At 37.5% G+C, this 19,819-nt stretch overlaps 1 protein-coding gene across 1 annotated transcript; it reads left to right on the top strand.

Moving 5' to 3' along the window:
- The first annotated feature begins 953 nt into the window (after nucleotides 1-953).
- FBXO33 (F-box protein 33) lies at nucleotides 954-18,492 on the top strand. The gene is made up of 4 exons (XM_014054161.2): nucleotides 954-1,603; nucleotides 11,021-11,131; nucleotides 15,110-15,795; nucleotides 16,522-18,492. The coding sequence occupies exons 1-4, from the start codon at nucleotides 969-971 to the stop codon at nucleotides 16,791-16,793; spliced, it is 1,704 nt and encodes a 567-aa protein (XP_013909636.2). The 5' UTR covers nucleotides 954-968; the 3' UTR covers nucleotides 16,794-18,492.
- The last annotated feature ends 1,327 nt before the right edge of the window (nucleotides 18,493-19,819 follow it).

Here is a 19,819-nt window from a genome sequence, read left to right as displayed (position 1 = left end):
GCAGCTCAGTGGCTGAGATGCTAAGCTTGTCAATCAGAAAGGTGGCCGGTTTGAATCTCTGGTGCTGCAGAACGGGGTGAGCTCCCATTACTTATCCGAGCAGTTTGAAAGCACATAAAAATGCAAGTAGAAAAATAGGAACCATGTTCCACGTTCCGTGTGCCTTCGGGGTTTAGTCATGCCGGCCACATGACCATGGAGACATCTTCGGACAGCATTGGCTCTTCGCTTTGAAACGGAGATGAGCACTGGCCCCTAGAGTCGGGAATGACTAGCACATGTGCAAGGGGAATCTTTATCTTTACCTTATCACAAGCAGCTCCAATTCATTGTCATTCTGCATAGAAAGTTTGTTAAGTAACTGTACAATGACAGATTGTACCCGACCATCTTTTGCTCCTCACTTCCAGATTTTCCTTATAAAACAAAATTAACACCTATTGACAAGTACTTTTGCCGTATTTCTAATACAATATATCATTTTAGTAAACCAATTCAGACGTCGCCAAAAGAATGTTTCGTTTTAACAACTTAGCCTCAAGTGATTTGAGCATTGTGAAAAGGTGTCCTATTATTGAACAATTTCCGCCTATCTGGCTTTTATAATAAGCATTTTCATTTTTGTTCACAGAGCATTTTTCATTTCCCCCCCTCCTTTATATTATTTCCTCCTTCTGCCACCCAGAATTCGAGGGAAATGTCTTTTCTTTTGCTAAGGAGGCTGTTGGCGCTCCCCCCCCCCCACCCGAGTCTAGATGATTAAGCTGCGCGACGAGCCACACCGCCTCCCCCCCCCCCCTTGTCCTTCAGTTGTGCTGAGTCATAAAAGCAACAGCGCCTGGCTATCCCCGCCTGCTGGATACATTTTGGTATGCTCCGCCTATCCTTCTTCCTCTCTTCGCCTTCCCTCCACTCCCAGGGCGTTCATGCATTCATCCGTTCATGCCGCCACCCTCATCCGGAACCCGATGGTACGTCCCAGGCTCCCCCTGCGGCCGAGTGCGGTGGTAGGCTCCGGCGGTAGCAGAGTCCCGTCCGGTCCCGCCCCGCCTCCCTCCGCCTTGTCATTGATGTTGTTGTTTTTGTCGCAGGAGCCGGAGGGAAGGCCGGGGCCGGGGCCGGGCTTTGGGCTGCGGCCGCCGGCGGCTGGGCCGGCGATGTCGTCGGTGTGCGGGGGGTCGGTGGGCGCCGCCTCCTTGCCCAGCGAGTTGGTGGTTCACATCTTCTCGTTCCTGGCGGCCCCCGACCGACTTCGGGCCTCCGCCGCCTGCTCGCACTGGCGCGAGTGCCTCTTCTACCCGGCGCTGTGGCCCCGGCTGCGCCTCAGCTTGCGCGTCTGCCCGGCGGAGCGCCCGCGCCTCGACTTCTTGATGCGCAAGTGCGGCTGGTTCGTGCGAGAACTCCGCGTCCAGTTCGCCGCTGACAACTATCCCAGCGGCAGCGGAGGCGGCGGAAGCGCGAGTGGGGTCTGCGAGGAAACGGCAGCGGTAACAGCGGCGGCCGTGGCCGAGGGGGAAGCGCCGCTCTGTCCTCGCTGGCTGGAGCTCTTGAGGACCTACCTGGAACTCGTGCTCTGCGTATTAAGCAGCGTCCGCAACAACAGGTAGGCGCTGAGCCTTTGGGCCGCCAGAGGGACTCCGGGTGGGTGGGGTGGAGTGGGGGGGAACAAAGGAGGAGGCGGTCAGGTTTTTATTCCCCCCCCCCTTTCCACCTCCCAAACTTTTTGCCCCGCAAGATTTTTCCTTAAGGGTCGCAGTCCGGGAAAAGTTCTCAGATGGAGTTCAGACTATGGAGGGAAGCCACTTGTTCAAAGCCGCCTGCCTCTCGCCCAACGGAGGGGGAGCAGGAAGCGAGAGGAGGGGAGGGGAGCGTGTGCCTGGCTTCACTAGGGAAACCCGACGTGAAAGAACACTCGCAAAGGAAGGAACACTCGTAGCATGTCGCCAACTGCAGGCGAGATCTCCGCTGGAAACGAGCGTGCGTTGCTGCTGCTGGTGCTTTCGTTGGGAACTTCGAGTACAGTTGGGGAAGGGGGCTTTGGAGTGTCGTCAGAAAAAAAACGAGGGGCTTCCTTGGGCTCCCTTCTCTATAAGGTGTCTCCGATCTTGATAAATTGATGGTATATATTTTATCCCAAACCCTGTCGGTTTTTATGTTTACCGATCATAGGCATTTTAAAATGCCTCCCTTTTAAAAGGAAAAAAAAGTGCACGGTACTAATTGGAAGCCAGGATCGGAGCAAGTGGACCATGGGCTGAAAAACACGCTGTAGTGCGTTGGTTAAGTATTTATGAGTCATTTTTAAATGAAATCTTTCAAAATCCCGAGAAAGTGGCTTGAAAGTCTCCATTCTAATACAGTTTCCAAGTTAGTCATTGCAGACATCCTTTAAAGTCTCTTATGTTTTTATTTATATAGTGTGTATAATTTAGAGGCTGCCTAATTGCAAACAACTCACAAAACTCAAGAAATAAATGTCCATTTGAGAGCCTAAACCTAAAACAACTACAAAGTACTGCAGCCACCTTGATCTAAAGCTTGGGAGAACAGCCAGGTTTTTCAAAGGCTTTGGAACATCATTGGGGTGGGAGCTATATGCATCTTGGGGGAGGGAGGGAGGTTTAATATATTATACCAGAAGGAAGTGGCTCAACAGTATTCATTTGGGTTACATAAGATGAGAGCTTTTTAAAAGGAAAACCATATTCAGTATGATTTAGCTCGCTTAGGCATTTGTTTTGTATTCATCAAGGAACTCATCAAGGAACTCCTTAAGATTTCTAACCTTTCAAGGTCATAACAAAGGACCAAATTTATACAGTTATGTTCTAAGTCTATTAACCTATCTTCTTTCTTTCTGTATTTTCATTACCGTTGTATCTCCCTACTTCACTACAAATTAAAATGTCCTTTCAATAAGATTGTGCTTTTCTTCTTCTTCGTGCTGTGCTTTGTCCCATTTTTCTGTTGGAGATAAAACAAAACCTATTTTGCATAATTAATTAATTTCTGCCTTGGAAGTATAGGTTAATTATATTACTACCTTTTCCTTGGATTTTATATTTCCTAAATAAAACAAATGGCATAATTGAGCTCATAACTAGGAAACAGCTCTGAATCATATAATTCTAGCTTTATAGCTCAAGTCTCTTAGGTACTGTGATGCAATAGCTTTTGTCACAAGAGATCATTAGATTTGTCTGTAGTGAAATATTTAAGAGTGAGTCAGGAATTTGTGCTCATTGCCCACCAAATTACCTATAGTTTTACCATAGGGTTTTTGCGGCTGCTTCACATTTTTATTTTTTACATATTGTGAAAAAGCTGCAGTGAAATCATTCAATTCTGGAGTGAATCCATAAAATGATGAAGTAAAAAAAGGTAGAGAAGACCATCAATAATAATAAGCTATAATAAGCAATGCATATAATCTTGCAATAAAGCCTATACAAATTGAGAATCTAAATTAAAAAGGTTCAGTTGCCTAATCCATTTGACTAATCAAGTCACTAATTGGGATAAATAATTTGACAAATATAACAGTAATTCCCAGGTCTTTGTTGCAAGTAGAAAAACAAAAGCATTTATACAGATCTTTTTTGCTCAAAACTGCTATACCCACCAAACTATTACAGGGCTCATTTGTATCTCATGATTAACCTTGGTTATTAGCTACGTATCTCTTCATGTGTGCAATTGATCTCTTCAGATCATGTTTGTTTGCTTGTTTGTTTCCAACATAATTGAAGTAGCCTTATCATAGGCAAAATGATTAGTCTATCAAATTCACATATCATTAATTCTGCTGCAACTAATTAAGATTACGGGGCAATCTGCTGCAGACAGATTATAAATGCCATCAGATAACAGCAAATCTGAATAGGAGTCAATGGATAATAGTATTATTTGCCATATTTGCTTATGCAGTAAGTTGATTGATGTATTTTTTTTAAAAAAAGCTGTATCTTTTACAAAGCATTAAAAGTATTAGTTTGATTTAAAAAGTAGTGAAGTGTCTACTGACATTAAGAGTCTTTGTAGCCCTCTTCAATTCCTGTCCTCCTTAACCTCCTGCAGAGTTTCACAGGTATATATTTACCTTCACAAATACAACACAAATGTATTTCTAAAACCCAGAAATTTAAAAGGGGGAAGGGTAAACAGCATCTCATGTCTAAAGTTGGAAAAATAAATAGTTGATGGGTGAATATTGCTTACAGTTAATTTCATATTTTGTCTTTGAAATTTTCTCTTTTCAAAGCTGCTTTTTCCTTATAGAAACGTGAGATCAGGTCTTTTGTTTATAATGTATAGTTACGCCCAAAGATAATTAAACAAGGATTGGTAGTCTAGGTAGTGAACAAAAGAAATTTTAGCTGTAACTAATAAACACATGATTCAGGTATCTAATAAGTATAAAGAGATGGTTGAATAAATACTAAAAATAGGTTTGACTTTTAACTTTTTCTGTGAAATAAGAAATTAACACTTCCCACTATGTATGCCAATTTCAAGTGGCTTTAATCTATTACTCTTATTGTAGATAATTTATTGAGAAAAAACATAATACAAAAACTTTGTTCTGTAACTACAATCAACATACTATTAGGAGAAAAATCCTGTGAATATTATAAATCTCTAAGTAAATAACATAAGATTGCTCTTATTAAAAGTGATGGGATTGAAAAGATTTATCTTACATATATACTATAGCCTTATTTATGTTTGTAGATTAATGAGAAAAAATGAATTTCAGTAACTAGAATGAGACTGCAGTGTATCAAAATTGACAAAAGTAAAGGGGCTCTGAATACTTTCTGAATACACTGTATATTGCATAAATATACAGAGTAGATGAATGTCTGGTTAAAAGAGTTCTCTTTTCTCCTTTCTCTTTTTCTCTTACTTTTACTTTCTTTTTCTCTTGCCTAGGACTTGAACTCATAGTCTCCTTGCCTACTTCACAAACAATTTTACTTGATTTCAATCATTACTACATGTATTTTTACAGCTGCAAAAATGATTAAATCACAATGTATACTATAAGTGATGGACCATATTTAATAACTGAGACGTTCTTAATAAAACAGCATAGATTGTTTAAAAAAGCATAAAATCAGTAAGTTGTTAATTATTAAATAATCAGTGTCAAAAGTAATAGATAAATTATAGTCATTGACAAGGAACAATCTCACACTATAGTTATACATTTAAAAAGTTTGCACAAGAAATAGCACTTGGAGACCAAAGATCAAATCCAGATTACAAATATAATCACTGGTTCAATGTAATTTCAACTCATTTATCCAGATATTTACTTATAATCCCAAAATCTATCAATGGAAAAGAAGCTTCCACAGAACCTTCCTCTGGTTATGTGCCAAAAGATTGATTTTTTTACAGAAGCCAAGTTACAAGAGAATCTAGTGAGCAGCTAAAGTGTGAGGAGAAGAGGCTCTCCCAAAATGTGCCAATTGTGCTAGAGGAAAAGGGATGAAAGCTCTGTAGCTCCTTGGTCCTATAAAAGTAAATCAGTTAACCCTTTTCTGTCATTGCTTTACTAAAAATCTAGTTCCTGTTCGAAAACATTCTGACCCAAGAATTAATAGGCTATTTCATTGTTTACATTAAGAAAAAACAGAGCAGAATTGATTTTGTGAAAGAGTTCAGACAAAATGAAATAGAACTTCAAGAAATTCCATATATTGCTCTAATGTTTACGTATATCTTTTTTATCTTAAATTGGAAATAATTTCTTATTCCAGTGTTACTATCCAACATTTTTAAAAGTTGCTTTTGAGTCAGAGTACTTTTACAGCTGATGTTTAATTAGCATATATATCTCAGGATTTGAAAACATCCTGCATTCACATAATCTAGCTCCTAGTTTCCTACTTCTGTTACGTTAGCTTAGGGACTGCAGAATTCTAGGTATGGTGTGACCTTAAATTGGCCTAATATGCCTTGAGTGGCTTTTTTATACATTTTACTAGAAGTCCTACTTAGGCTTTTGGAATTCTGTCTGAAATAAATAACACACACACACATGCATGCACACACACACAATGCACACACTATTGTGGTCTAACTAATATACTACCGTGCCAGCACACAATTACATCTTCTATCAGACTGGAAGAGTACGGTAAATTATGTGCATTAAACTAAAGGATTCTGTACCTTGCGATATTTTAGAATTATACAGGCATATATTTTAATCTGTTATAACATTCTTAATTATTTAACTCTTTAATATTATAATCAGGTTACATGATTGCCTGTGGATTAATTTTTACAATACTAATCCTTAACAATAAAGAAAACTTAATTAAAGTAAGAAAATTCCTGTTGTTAAGAATTTCTAAAAATTAAAATAGCTAAGGAAATGAGATTATTTTTCTACTTCATTATTATTTCTGTTTGTGTATCAATTTTGTCCATTGCTATTATATTTCTGCTTGGTTTTTTTTCACATTTTGGAGAAAGCAAGTTTGGGAAAGATAATCAATAAATCTGTGCATCATATACAATAAACCTACAGTAGTTGTAAAAGCTTTCTATAGACATATTTTCCGCACACAATCCCTGGCCCAAATGAGGAAAAAAGTGTTTTGTATTTGCAGCAAAGAAAGCAAGAATTATCAGGATTACCAATAGTTTTTGGCTGCCTTAGACAATTTTCATACTTTGCCTCCTGTCATCATTATTAAAGAGCAGTACAAGATAAGGCAATAATTTTTGAACCAAGTTACCTCAAATGTGCTAACTTATAGAATGTGTCCAAAATCTGGGATCCATGATTTCCTTAGAATTAAAATTTAGCGAACTGTATAAAACATTTTACGATATAAAAACCATAAAATAGAAATCCATGTAAATTGTTAATTTTTCTATCCAGTTGGCCAAGTTCTCAAGATTGTAATTTCTTTTTAGATATCTGTCTGGTGATGAACAGGAAAGTGTTTTCCCAATAAAACAGTATCACCCTCCTCTTCAGTGAAAGGATTGTATCAGATTTTGTTGGCTTCTCAATTCCAGAGTATAAAATACGTCATAAATTGAATGACTCTGTCATACCATTAACTCTGCAGTCAATAGTAAATGAACCACTTAGTATTAAAACAGGACCCCAAATTTCTTTACCGTTCTAACCTTAGTTCACCCTATTGTGCCTGGCTTTTCTTTGTAATGTATAACATAATGTTGAATAAAGATTGAAAATAGTGATGTTCTGAAATTGGATGGACTGTAAGTTACGTAGTACTTATAGTTTATGGAATTGTGTACAACTTTCAGATGACAGTGCTGTTTTTCTAGAATCTACTACCTGAGGCAAGAAATTCTAATCTGCAGAGCTAAAAATAGTTATAGTGCTTACTGTTCTTAGATGCTAGTAGTTGCTTCTAATTAAAATATTCACATCTGGAGCTCAGTTTTCTACATGAAGCATATACATCAGATATTAAAGCTGGCCCATTAAAATATTTAGAAAGCAATTTATATATTTTAAGACTATATGATGTGTTCAACATATTGTCATGATTTGAACATGGATTTATTTGCAAAGTGTACATGTCTTTGAATTTGTATTTTTATGCCATCATTGGGAAAATTGAATAGAGGTTTAAATAGAGAAGTTCTGAATAATGTGTAGCCCTTCCATTGTTGATAACCTTTAAACCCCAATCAGTCCTAACATAACTAGTAATGAAGGGTTATTTATATACTACCAATATTTTCATTCCTTTAATATTAATACTATAATTCCTCACTATAAAACAGCTTGTGACATACTGTAATACAAAATGTCATTTAACATTTCTATGCTGATATTGACTGTGATGATATAAAGCTCATTATGGGGCTATTTTCAAGGCAGATAAATCTCTTAATGTTTTCCAGTTTTTCCAGTGAAGGTAATTCTTTAGAAAGTGTCCTTATGAAAGTTTTGAGGAATCTGGTAAGAAAATATCTATGAAAGATGACACAACTGATGACAGGTTGTCTAGTTATCTACATACTATTAAAATTCTGATTCCTGTGACCTTTAACTGGATAACACATGTACCACAGGGCAAAACATTTTGAATAAAGTTACCCCAAATGGGCTAATTTGGGGTAACGGGCTAAAATGAGTCCAATATGTGGGACACATTACTCCCATGGAATTGAGGTTTGACATAATTTTTATGATAAAGCATTTTATGATACAATACAAATGTCATAAAAGATTTCCTATGATCAGTTCCTGATGCTTGAGTGTGCCATACAATTCAACATGGGCTACTTTCAAGGGAGATACATCTCTGAATATCTCCCTGAATTTTTAAAGAACTTGTAAACTACATTAAAAGCTCAATGTTAAAGGCATTGGAGAATTTGGGGAAATTGTGGCTGCTTCAGCTCTGACAGGTTGCTGCTGCTTCAGCTTTGCCAAGATGCTGCTGTTTCAGTTCAGTTCAACCAAGATGCAGCACATGATGCTTATTTTGAATATTCCCTGACAGTTTCCTAGCCATTTTCACAATCCCTTGCTCCCTCCTCCATCCAATAACAGCCTCTTACCTACCTGCTGGAAATCGCTAATTAGGAAAATCTGAAATAGGATTTCTACAACATATAAATGCTTCTGGATTGGGTGTTTTCATTGTTTTCACAGTTCCTAACAATAATTCTGTGACAAACCTGCCAACAGAAACTGATTGTACTTACCAGACAGAGAAGAACTAATATATTTTCCTAAGAGTTACTATGGATGATTGTCTGTGCCTGTGTGATATTATCTTGCATTTGATGAGAAGAATAGAGCAGTTGATATGACTTGGGAGTTTAGTTGCTACTCCAAAAGGGTTACTTGTCTGCAAAGTTTCATTATTTTTTCAATAGAAAAGAGTATATGTAGCTCAAGATTGAACTTAATTTTTATTACCTAACTTGAGAATTTGATTTTATTACATAACTAGGTAATTGTCAGTAAGATTAGGTTTGCCCTCTGTTTCAATACAGTAGCTTTCCCTGCCAGTTATAGTAAGAATGTGGCTTTCTTATTAGTAGTTCCTTGATTAAGGTACAGTTTTCTGCTTGAGTGTTTTGTCTGGTGTTAGTCTCTGTTTATCTGGTTGCTGGTTGCTAGAGAAGATCTGATCTTTTTGTTTCTTTTGAATGGTGTGTAAATGTAGTTTATCTCTATGTATCTATTGATGACTGATTTGTCTGAATGCCAAGCTTCCAGGAATTCCCTAGAATGTTTGGATTTATCTTGGCCTAGGATCCTCATAGTTTCCCAGTTGAAACTATGGTTGAATCTATCCATGTGTCATTCAGATTAAGGAGTGTTCATCATTTAATTATTTTATAATCAAATGGATTTCTATTCCTTTCCTTTTTCCTTCCCTGTCTACTTCCCTTTTTCCTGTACCTTATCTGTACCCAATTTGTTTCTCCCTCTTTATCTTTCTGTGACAGTGCAGCTAAATTCATCTCTCTTATTTTTAGTTATTTCTGCTTGAAAAGGATGAAAATGTAGGTGTCAGAATGGTTTTGTGTAAGCAAGAGAACTACCATGTGAGCTTTTTGATTTAACTTACCTGAATCTTAAAAAAAACATTTCTAGGTAATTTAGTTCACATGCTGCAATGTTTCAATGTGATTTTACAATTAAAAATTTCTATATTTATAGTTTACAGCATAGAAACCAAAGCTGTATCTGGAAGAAAAAATCCTTTTCAAAAGCTAATAAAGATTAGCCAGTCAATCATGATTATGCATGATGCCAGATAAGATTTGCCAAAATTTATCCACAGCTTTATTGTTATAGTCATTTTTAACAAGGGGGTATGGCAATCTGCAAAAATGATTGAAAGACATAACTGCTAAAATAGTATTTCCCACTTATTTTGAATTAATTTCATTTTGTGTATCAAATAGGCTCTTTGCAGAAAAGTCTGCCATTTTCAATGTGCTCTGCTACAGACAAATAGGCATAGGAAACAAATAGCTGTAATGTAATAGGAGAACACTTCCATTACCGTAGTTTGTTGGTATAATTTCTGTTGTTGTTTACATCCAGTCTTTCTGAAGGAATGGAAGGTGGTATACATAACATTTCCCCTTTTTTCTCCCTACTGCAACTATGCAATGAACAATAGTTACTGGGCCAAAGCCACCTACTCAGTTTCCACGACTGTGAATGGATTTGAATAAGGGTCCCCTAATTCTACTTCAAATCCTTAACCATTATACCACAACATTATTGCCTGAGTATATATTTATCCTTTCTGTAAATTTACTATAATTAGAGGTGTATCTATATATTTTTATATAGATAATTGACAAAAAGAACATTTTAAATATTGTATTCTGCCTGATATATGAGCATATTAAAACATTTGTCTTATGAAGTTTTAATTTTGACATTCAAATGCATGATGGCTTTAAAAAGAGAAAGATGTGCATAAAATGAAAGAAGTGTTTTGTCCATGTAAAAGAAACAACCACAGTAGCTCAGCCAAACTCGTCGAGTGAGGATTGTAGGTTCAGCCAAACTGAAACCTGGAATATCCTGGTTGTTTTGGTTTTCAGCTGAAACAAAACTAGAGAGATCTTAATAGGATAGGAGAGTAAGGTTGATGCATCTCCCTTCTCTTCCCTCCTCTTCTGCATGGCCCATGTACCAACTCTCCCTCAATCTTCCTTCTCCTTTACCCTTACTTTTCCTCAGCCATGCACCATCATGTCCTCCACTGCCAAGCATTCCCAACTTGCACACTCTTCCCCTGATCTTCTTTTGGCTTCTCTTTCCTTGCTAATGTTAGACTGCTGACCATCTCTTGTTGTTCCAGGTCTATATCTGGACCAAGCACCTATGTTCTAGTTCTGTGTCTAGAACTACCCATTCTGTATATCTAAGGTTTTGGACAGCCCTAGAAAAGAAAAATGTTTTTGAGGTAAATCGACAAATAGATAATTAAAATGTAAGGTTTTTTTTCCCTTTTGAATTTTATTTTATTTTTCTAAATAGGAATCTTCAGAAATTAAGTCTCTTTGGTGATATAAGCATTCTGCAACAACATGGAATTATATCAAATACATACCTCAGCAAAGTAGATCCAGATGGCAAAAAGATTAAGCAGTAAGTTGTCTGCATCATTTTACTACAGTATTGTAAACTGAATGTGTTGTTTCATATAAACAGAATTATAAATACAATAGTTTAAAAAAGCCATTATATAGTTACAGATCTAAATTGCTCATGATCTTGCAGTGTCTGTATTACATACACAGTTAGTTATTATTACTGGCATTGCACAACTCTTCTCAGAAAGTAGCCATAAAACAGGATTGAATGGTAGATATAATTAGTAGTATGTGTATGTCACATTACAGCTAGTCCTTGGCTTACAATCACAATTGAGCCCCAAATTTTTGTTGCTAAGTGAAATTTTTGTGAGTTTTGCCCCATTTTACAATATTTCTTACAACAATTGTTAAGTGAATCACCACCGTTGTTAGTAACATGGTTGTTAAGTGAATCTGGCTTCTCCATTAACTTTGCTTGTCAAAAGCCCTCAAAAGGGGATCACATGACCCCAGGATACTGCAACTGTCATGAGTCAATTGCCATACATCCAAATTTTGTTCACGTGGCCATAGGACTGCAAGTGTTGCAAATTTGAAAAACAGTCATCACTCACTTTTTTCAACGCTACTCTAACTTTGAACAGTCATTAAATGATCTGTTGTAAGTAGAGAACTATCTGTATTAGCTGCCCATGGCTGCATGGTGCCCATGGACCGTGGGTTGGACATGCCTGGGCTATACATTTATCTAATCTAGCCCATTCCTGTTGCAAGACCTTTTCTAAGCTGGCCTGCAAAAATGTTGTGCTATCTATAAAAAAATAGATGCCTTTCAAATAAGTGCAGTCCAGTGAAAGGAAAGTTGAGTGGGAAAATTCTTTAGCAGTGACTTTCACAAATTTACTTAAATCTAGTAACTTTATTTATCTAAATCTAGCAACATCTACTTCTGCTTCATTGACTATGCTAAAGCCTTTGATTGTGTGGATCACAACAAATTGTGACAAGTTCTTAAAGAGATGGGAGTACCAGACCATCTTATTTCTCTCTTGAGAAACCTATATGCAGGTCAAGAAGCAACAGTGAGAACAGGACGCGGAACCACTGATTGGTTCAAAATTGGGAAAGTAGTCCGGCAAGGCTGCATACTGTCTCCCTGTCTATTTAACTTATATGTAGAGCACATCATGAGAAAGGTGGGGCTAGATGAATCAAAAGTTGGAATTAAGTTTGCCGGAAGAAATATCAACAACCTCAGACATGCAGATGATACCACTCTAATGGCAGAAAGTGCAGAGGAACTAAAGAGCCTCTTGATGCAGGTGAAGGAGAGTGCAAAAGTTGGCTTGAAACTCAACATTAAGAAAAATAAGATCATGGAATCTGGCCCTCTCAATTCCTGGCAAATAGGTGGGGAAGAAATGGAGGTAGTGACAGATTTTATTTTCCTGGGCTCCAAGATCACCGCAGATGGGGATTGCAGCCAAGAAATTAAAAGACGCTTGCTCCTGGGGAGGAAATCTATAGCAAATCTAGACAGCATACTAAAAAGCAGAGGCATCACCCTGCCAACAAAAGTGCGTATAGTCAAGGCTATGGTTTTCCCAGTTGCAATGTATGGCTGTGAAAGTTGGGCCATGCTGAGCGCCAAAGAATTGAGGCCTTTGAACTATGGTACTGGAGAAGACCCCTGTGAGTCCCTTGGACTGCAAGGCGATCCAACTGGTCAGAGCTAGACGAGATCAACCCTGACTGCTCTTTAGAAGGCCAGATCCTGAAGATGAAACTAAAATACTTTGGCCACCTAATGAGAAGGAAGGAATCACTGGAGAAGAGCCTAATCCTGGGAAAGACTGAGAGCAAAAGAAGAAGGGGACAACAGAGCTTGAGGTGACTGGATGGAGTCACCGAAGCACTGACGTGAGCTTAAATAGACTCCAGAGGATGGCAGAGGACAGTAAGGTCTGGAGGAACATTGCCCATGAGGTTGCAATGGGTTGGAAATGACTTCACAACTAACAGCAACAAGCAACTTTATATTGTATGCAGAATATTCATCTGGATGTTGAAGAGAAAGATATGAAACAGTATTGTTTTCAATGGAGTAATACTGAGCAGATAATTAATGCTAGTTGAAATTTTGAATTGTTTCTGAGAATCAACCAGTGTATTTCATTGCTGCCAGTGACTGAATATTTAATAATCAGCAAATAATGCCATACATTGGTAGCTTTAATCACATTCTTTCTCACAGAATGTCTCATTGTCTATTCTAGTCAATTATTTCAAAGGATAATTTTGTAAGCTTTGAGTAGTTAGTGCCTGGGTACAGATACAATTAGTTTATCCCAAAAAACTTTCTAGAGATCTTGTAATACAGAGTTCCTCAACTTTTCCACCTTTGTGGACAGTTGGGAGCCAGGGAGAGAGGGGATGGTTTTGTGTAAGTGTTGGGCAAGAGGCACGGGCGCACACGCCATTCACGCAAATGAAGACTTGCCAGCTGCTTGCACAAGGGGGGCTGTGCATGCACACACTCTTCTGCTGCTTCCATGGCCTGGTTCCGAATGACTTACGACCCGGTAGTGAGCCACAGCCCGGGGACTGGGGACTCCTGTTGTAATACTTCTCACATAGTGCAATAAAGGATGTAAGCATCTCTGGATTCCTATTTTCCATCAAATGATAAAATCTTGGGCCACATAGACTGTTCCAGAATCTTTCACCTTGCAAAAACATATTTGTGTATGTGTGTGCAAGAAACTATGGTATAAATGGTGTATACACTATTCAAACCTTACTGGGTTGTGCTTTTATTAGTTTTAAGAGAGAACAACGTTTATTCTCAAACTGACAGGAAGGAAGTTCAAAAGTAATGCTAGAAAGTATTACTTCACAGAAAGAGTAGTGGAAGCTTGGAACAACTTCCAGCAAAGATATTGGATCGATCATTAATAACTGAATTGTAACATGTTGGACAAAAATTAAAACATAAAAATAAATAAAATGCAAAAATAATGAGTAAATAAATTAAACAGAAAACAAACTCAAAGCGTAGACTCAATGGACCACTAGGTCTTTTTCTGCTGTCAATATTCTATGTTTCTGTGTTTCTATTATAGATTTTTATTTTGAAGGCTTTTCTATTTTCCAGAGAGCTGTAATTTATATGCCTGTTTGCAGCTTTCTAAACAAAACTTTGTAAGCAGCTTCAAAACTTTCTGAAATGGACTAATTAGATGGTTGGATTTTGATCTCCATTCAACCATATAGCATGTTTGCTTTACTGTCAGCTAATCACTACTTTTCGGACCAACTTCCTTCACAGAGTAATTAGTATACAATTTACATTAGGGAATCATATACAATGGCTTAATCATCTTGAGGGAAGAATGTAGTAATTTTTATCAACCATCATGTGGACTACATATATAAAGAACAGTTTGTTATTACTATTTTTGTAATGTTTTAATATGAATACATCTGACAAAATAACTTCATTAATGTTCAGTCATGACTTGAAAGTGAATATTACAAAAAACTATGACAATGCATTTTTATCAGGAAATGTCACATCCTCCTATTTATATTCAGATCAATTGATTCATTGAATAATTTCACTTTGTGATATTATTTAAATGAGAAATGTTGATAGCATGGGATAGATAGGTAATGTTATTTACTTAAATCAATTTGCATTTTGTAGGCATTCTAGCTGTGAATGGTAGATAACCTGAGCATATATTGAATTAAAAAAATGGGAATAGAGCAAGATAAAATGCAAAATTTCAGAAAGCAAACATTGATTTTATGTTATATTTATTTCAAATAGAACAATTAAGGAACTTAAGTTCTGAACCCGACAAGTGGATTTTCCACAGAATAGTATGGTAGTACAAATTGTACCTCAGATTTAAAGATAGCAATTGTGTAGACAGTGCAACATCGGAGAACAGTATAATTTTCTTGCTTACTTGTTGCCTCTGAATTTATTATGGAAGGTTTAAACAATTGGTTTTTTTTCTTGCAGAATACAGCAGCTATTTGAAGAAATTTTGGGAAACAGCAGGCAACTCAAATGGTTGTCATGTGGGTTTATGCTACAAATTGTAACACCCACATCTTTGTCATCTCTCTCAAATTCCATTGCCAGCACCATGGAGCATCTGAGCCTCCTGGATAACCACATTCCGGGTAATACCACTCTTATCACAGCAATTGAAATGGAGCGCTTTATCAATCTACGCTCGCTTGCCTTGGATTTCTGTGATTTTACAGGAGAAATGGCGAGAGTTTTGGCTGACAATAACCATGTGCCTTTGCATCGACTATCTCTTCTGGTCCACAATATTTCAGTAATGCACAAATCCTTGGAGAACATGCCAGAAGATGAAGATTGGAAAGCCCTGACACGCAACAGCACTAATCTTCGGGTCTATATAATAGCTTTTGATATCAAGAGTGATGACATGTTAAGGATTCTTAAACCTAGTATCCCACTGGAAAGGATTCACTTTGACAGCTACATTACTTGCGTTTCAGGCGCTGTTGTTGATCTCATATCTAGGCAGTATGATAAGTTCCTCACTCACTTCATATTAATGAATGATGTGATAGATATGTCTGGCTTCCCAGATCTCAGTGACAACCGGACCGAAGATCCATTGGTTTTATTGGCGTGGAGGTGCACAAGGCTATCTCTTCTGGCAGTACATGGTACGCAATTCCATAGGTGAAAAGCATTGATCATTAGAAAATCACTTAGCATTGATCACTAGTATATAAGTACAGATAACGCAATTGTAATCTCATATCAACTATTTTTCTTATGAGAAAGAAAACCTTTTGTATAGAGAGCATAAAGAGGAATTAAGCTTCCCATTGGCTTTAGCATACTATCTTATGCATATAAATTAGGAATTAAAGTGCAAAAATTGTTATAATTCAAGACTGAGACAATTGCAACACAATCAGATTGGAAGAAAGGAACCCTAGCTTAAAAATTACTTCTTTTTGTTTTAGTGATATTTTAATGTTTGTTTTTAAACTTCCAGCAAGTCTTAAGATAACTTGCAGCTTAATCTAAAATTCTTGTGTGCTATGCTAATAGAGCAGCTTGCTTAGTGCGTGTGTGTGTGTGTGTGTGCACGCGCGCATGTGTGTGTATATAAATGTTATGAGAAATTTACACATTACCTAGAAATATTATTTTAATAAAGACTGATAACAAAACAGTAAAAGCCAATTTGTTTAGCATTTTAACCTTTTGAATGAATTCCATCATTTGATGACCAACTTAGAGGACTGTTTGTTAAATGAGAAAATTATTAGATGGAAAGCTAATAGCAAGGCATTAGTTGTTAGCTGTTAAATCTGTAGAATAGGGAGGGAGGAAGAAAACTGAAATCCAGTAAAATAATAGCGTGTGATTTTGTGTTTCAGGTTATACTGTTTGGGCTCACAACCTGATTGCCATTGCTCGTCTTCGTGGCTCTGATTTGAAAGTGCTTGAAGTCACAGAAGAAAGCATTGATTTTGACAATGGTGAACTGGCTGATCAGGATGTAGATCCAGTGCATAATCTCATTGAGCAGGTATCCCTTGGATTGGGTCGACCCTGGCATGCAGTCATGGACATAGAATTGCTCAGTGTGTTTACTGAGCCAACTCGTCATTTTTACAGAGAAATGCAAAGCTTCAGTGAAGGCATTTAGTTCTCTTTATTTACAGTTCCTGTGGTTACATATGCAAGTAGGGTCCTATTATGTTTTTCAGTAGTGTGAATTAACCCCTCTTGTGCTGTGTTTAATCAGTATTAGCTATATAGAATTATATATGTATATTCTACTTCTTGATCAAAGAACGTAGTCGGGTATTGTTTAGAAGCTGAAAGTGGCAATGTTTAGGGCTTTCACGGTTAATGGACTTGTCTACAAAACAAAACAAAACTCAGATGAGGCTGAAGGTTATCGTGAGATTGCCAGCTAACTTTCTTTTTGTACTGAGTAACATTGCAACTTCACTGATTTTATTATTGTCGGAGTTTTTTGTGCTCAGAAGCCAAAAATCTTTTTACTATTCATAGCCCGGTGAATGCGGTCATTGTCACGTAAATTGGTAGCATGCTACTTAAGCTTTTTTTTTTTTTAATCAAGACGATCAATACCATTTGCTGTAAACCTTGCTTTGATTTCACATACAATATCTGAAGCATGAATTACTGCCATTCTGCAATCTCCTCCTTAAATATGAACAGTAGTTTCTTGCACACTGTGTAGCTTATTCAGAGGTTTACCTGACTCTGAAGGCTATAAGCTGTAGTTTCACTGTAAATTAATTATAGCTTCTTTTTCTCGTAGTCTGTCAGCTTCTCTGTCCAAGTTAGCTTCGGGCCCAGGTTTGAAAAGAAATGTTAAGATTATACACTCCAATGGGGTAAAACCCTAACAATTTAGATATAAATTTATAAGTCTACTTTGCTTGCAAACATTAGTCGTGAAATCCCTAGCAACTAAGTCACTGGATTCTCTCTGTCAGCGCCTGTGTCAGCTGCCAAAGAATAGATTAAAATGAAGAAGTGCCCACATGCTGGCAGGGGCAGGCCAATTTTTGGCCAGCCAGGTACTGCTAGATTGTAATATATAAGGTCGAATTTCGACCTGTGGTACACAGCTGTGCTGTGGCTCAGTCAGCAACCTCAGAACTCTTAAACATGCACCTGTTTCACTGTGAATAGTGAATGTAAAGGAAGGAAAAGAAACCGATACAAACCTTGTTCTATCACAGGTATGAGCTGCTATGATGCATGAAGAACATTCCATGAAGTATGTTTTAAAATCTTGTTATATCTGAGAGGCTTTAAAAGCCGATTTAAACTGTTTCAGGGCAACCGCGGTACAGACGTGGTCTCTGTGAGACTTCCACCTGACCCAAGTTTTAAGTGGTACGAATGTTGTGCATTTAACGTTAAGGACAGTCTGCAATAATAAAGTAAGTGGCCAACGTGGGTGCCCAGCAGTGCTGAGACCTGGCTGCCATATTGTAAGCTTTGGAAAACACAATTTATGCAACAGATGTCCAGATATGATTCTATTTATGGAAAAGTTTATATGTGTTTTACAAATGGTTTTACCATCTTATATTAAAATGACCTTTGACAGGTGTGCGCTGTTTTGTCTCCAGTGAGCACATACCATGCGGATTTTATATGTACATCAGTAGAGTGAATCCACTGGCACAGTGTGTGTATATGCCAGATGTGGTGAGATTTTATCTTATAAATGTGATCAGAGTAAGGTAACTCCTGACAGAAATTGTAAGGAAACCAGCTGAGTGTTTGACTTGATGACTGATGTTGTATGGTTTATGTTAAATGTATATTCTTTTAATCAACGAATAAAGCATCAAAATTCATTGTTGTTAGGTACTTTATTATAGCAGCATGATACATTTCCTATTGGCTCTATTGGACTGTTCATTTCTAGTGATTAAGTCAAGAATGCTTCATACATCGGCATGATTACAATGTATGTGCTTGGCAACCTGCACATATTTTTCAATGGTCACAGCATCCCCGAGTTACATGATAGACATTTGCAACCTTCACTGCCAGCGTCTGACAAAGTCAGTGGGGAAATAAGCAGGAAGCTGCAAGTTGTGGTAATATGTTGTTGCATTTAACTGCCTGCGGGGATTTGCTTAACAAAAAAGGGAGGGTATGTTCCAGATGCTGTCAGTTGAAGATATTCGACTGGCAAGGTCTAGGAAGAGAGCCTTCTCTGCTGTTGCTCCTGAGGAATATCTTGCCCCCAGAGGTAGGTGCGCCCCCATTCTTCTGGCCTCCAGGAAGGGCATCAAGACCTGGCTCTCCCAACTTCACTTGGAGACTTTGAAGTAATTATTCTTAATCCAAACTATCTAGCAGGGTTGTTGTGATTTTAAAAAATGAAGGAGAAAGAACTATGTATACGTTATCCTTAAAATTCCTGGAGAATAGTGAGCCGACAATTATAATGTATAAATTAAAAATAGAAATACACTGTGAATTTTTATATACTGCAACACAAGATTATTAAAAAGACCCAGGCATTCTTCCTTGAGTGATGCAATAAATCTCCTAAATTCTTGAAGTAACATGCCTATCCATAAAGCTTTAGTTTACATTAAGAAGAAAAGATGGTAAGACTGCTCTTGTGTAACGTATTATGATATACTTACTATAGCAGTAGAAAGTAGATATTCTCAAAATACAACTGCAATAGAGCCTGCCCATTACAGTTGTATATTGCAACAACTGTTTTTTTGCAGCAGCCATTTTTGCGACAGTCAGAGTTGTTAAACAAATGCAGCAGTTGTTAAGCAAACTAAGCAGCCATTTTTGCGACAGTCACAGTTGTTAAACAAATGCAGCAGTTGTTAAGCAAACTTAAGTTTGCTATGGTGCTGGTTTTGCTAAAAATCCTTCAGTTTTTGGCAACATCATCGTAAAACATAGTCATATGACCATGGGATACTGCAAATGGCTATAAATGTGGCTATGTTGTCAGGTGCCCAAATTACTCCTCCCAGAAGGGGTCAGGAACTGCCAGAACTTTGGAAGTGGTTCTTAATTCCCTTTTTTCTAGATAAATCATAACTTTGAATGGTCACTAAGCAAGCACTCAGAACTTGAGGACTAATTATGCAAAACTTTAGGAGGATTGTCATGGAGTATACTTTCAGAAAAGTAAAAAAAGACACT

The sequence above is a fragment of the Thamnophis sirtalis genome, unplaced genomic scaffold, assembly GCF_051295495.1.
Source record: "Thamnophis sirtalis isolate CommonGarterSnake01/CBP01778 unplaced genomic scaffold, rThaSir2_p1.2 scaffold_1, whole genome shotgun sequence".
NCBI classification, from domain to species: Eukaryota; Metazoa; Chordata; class Lepidosauria; order Squamata; family Natricidae; genus Thamnophis; species Thamnophis sirtalis.
The sequence above is the reverse complement of the archived record's forward strand: the minus strand, read 5'-3'. Positions and strand labels throughout refer to the sequence as shown.

Bases quoted from the DNA above. Each gene is read 5' to 3' on its own strand.
- FBXO33 (XM_014054161.2), top strand. From the start codon at position 969: ATGGTACGTCCCAGGCTCCCCCTGCGGCCGAGTGCGGTGGTAGGCTCC. The intron at 11,132-15,109 runs GTAAGTTGTCTG...TTTTTCTTGCAG, and splicing joins GATGGCAAAAAGATTAAGCA to AATACAGCAGCTATTTGAAG. The intron at 15,796-16,521 runs GTACGCAATTCC...TTTGTGTTTCAG, and splicing joins ATCTCTTCTGGCAGTACATG to GTTATACTGTTTGGGCTCAC.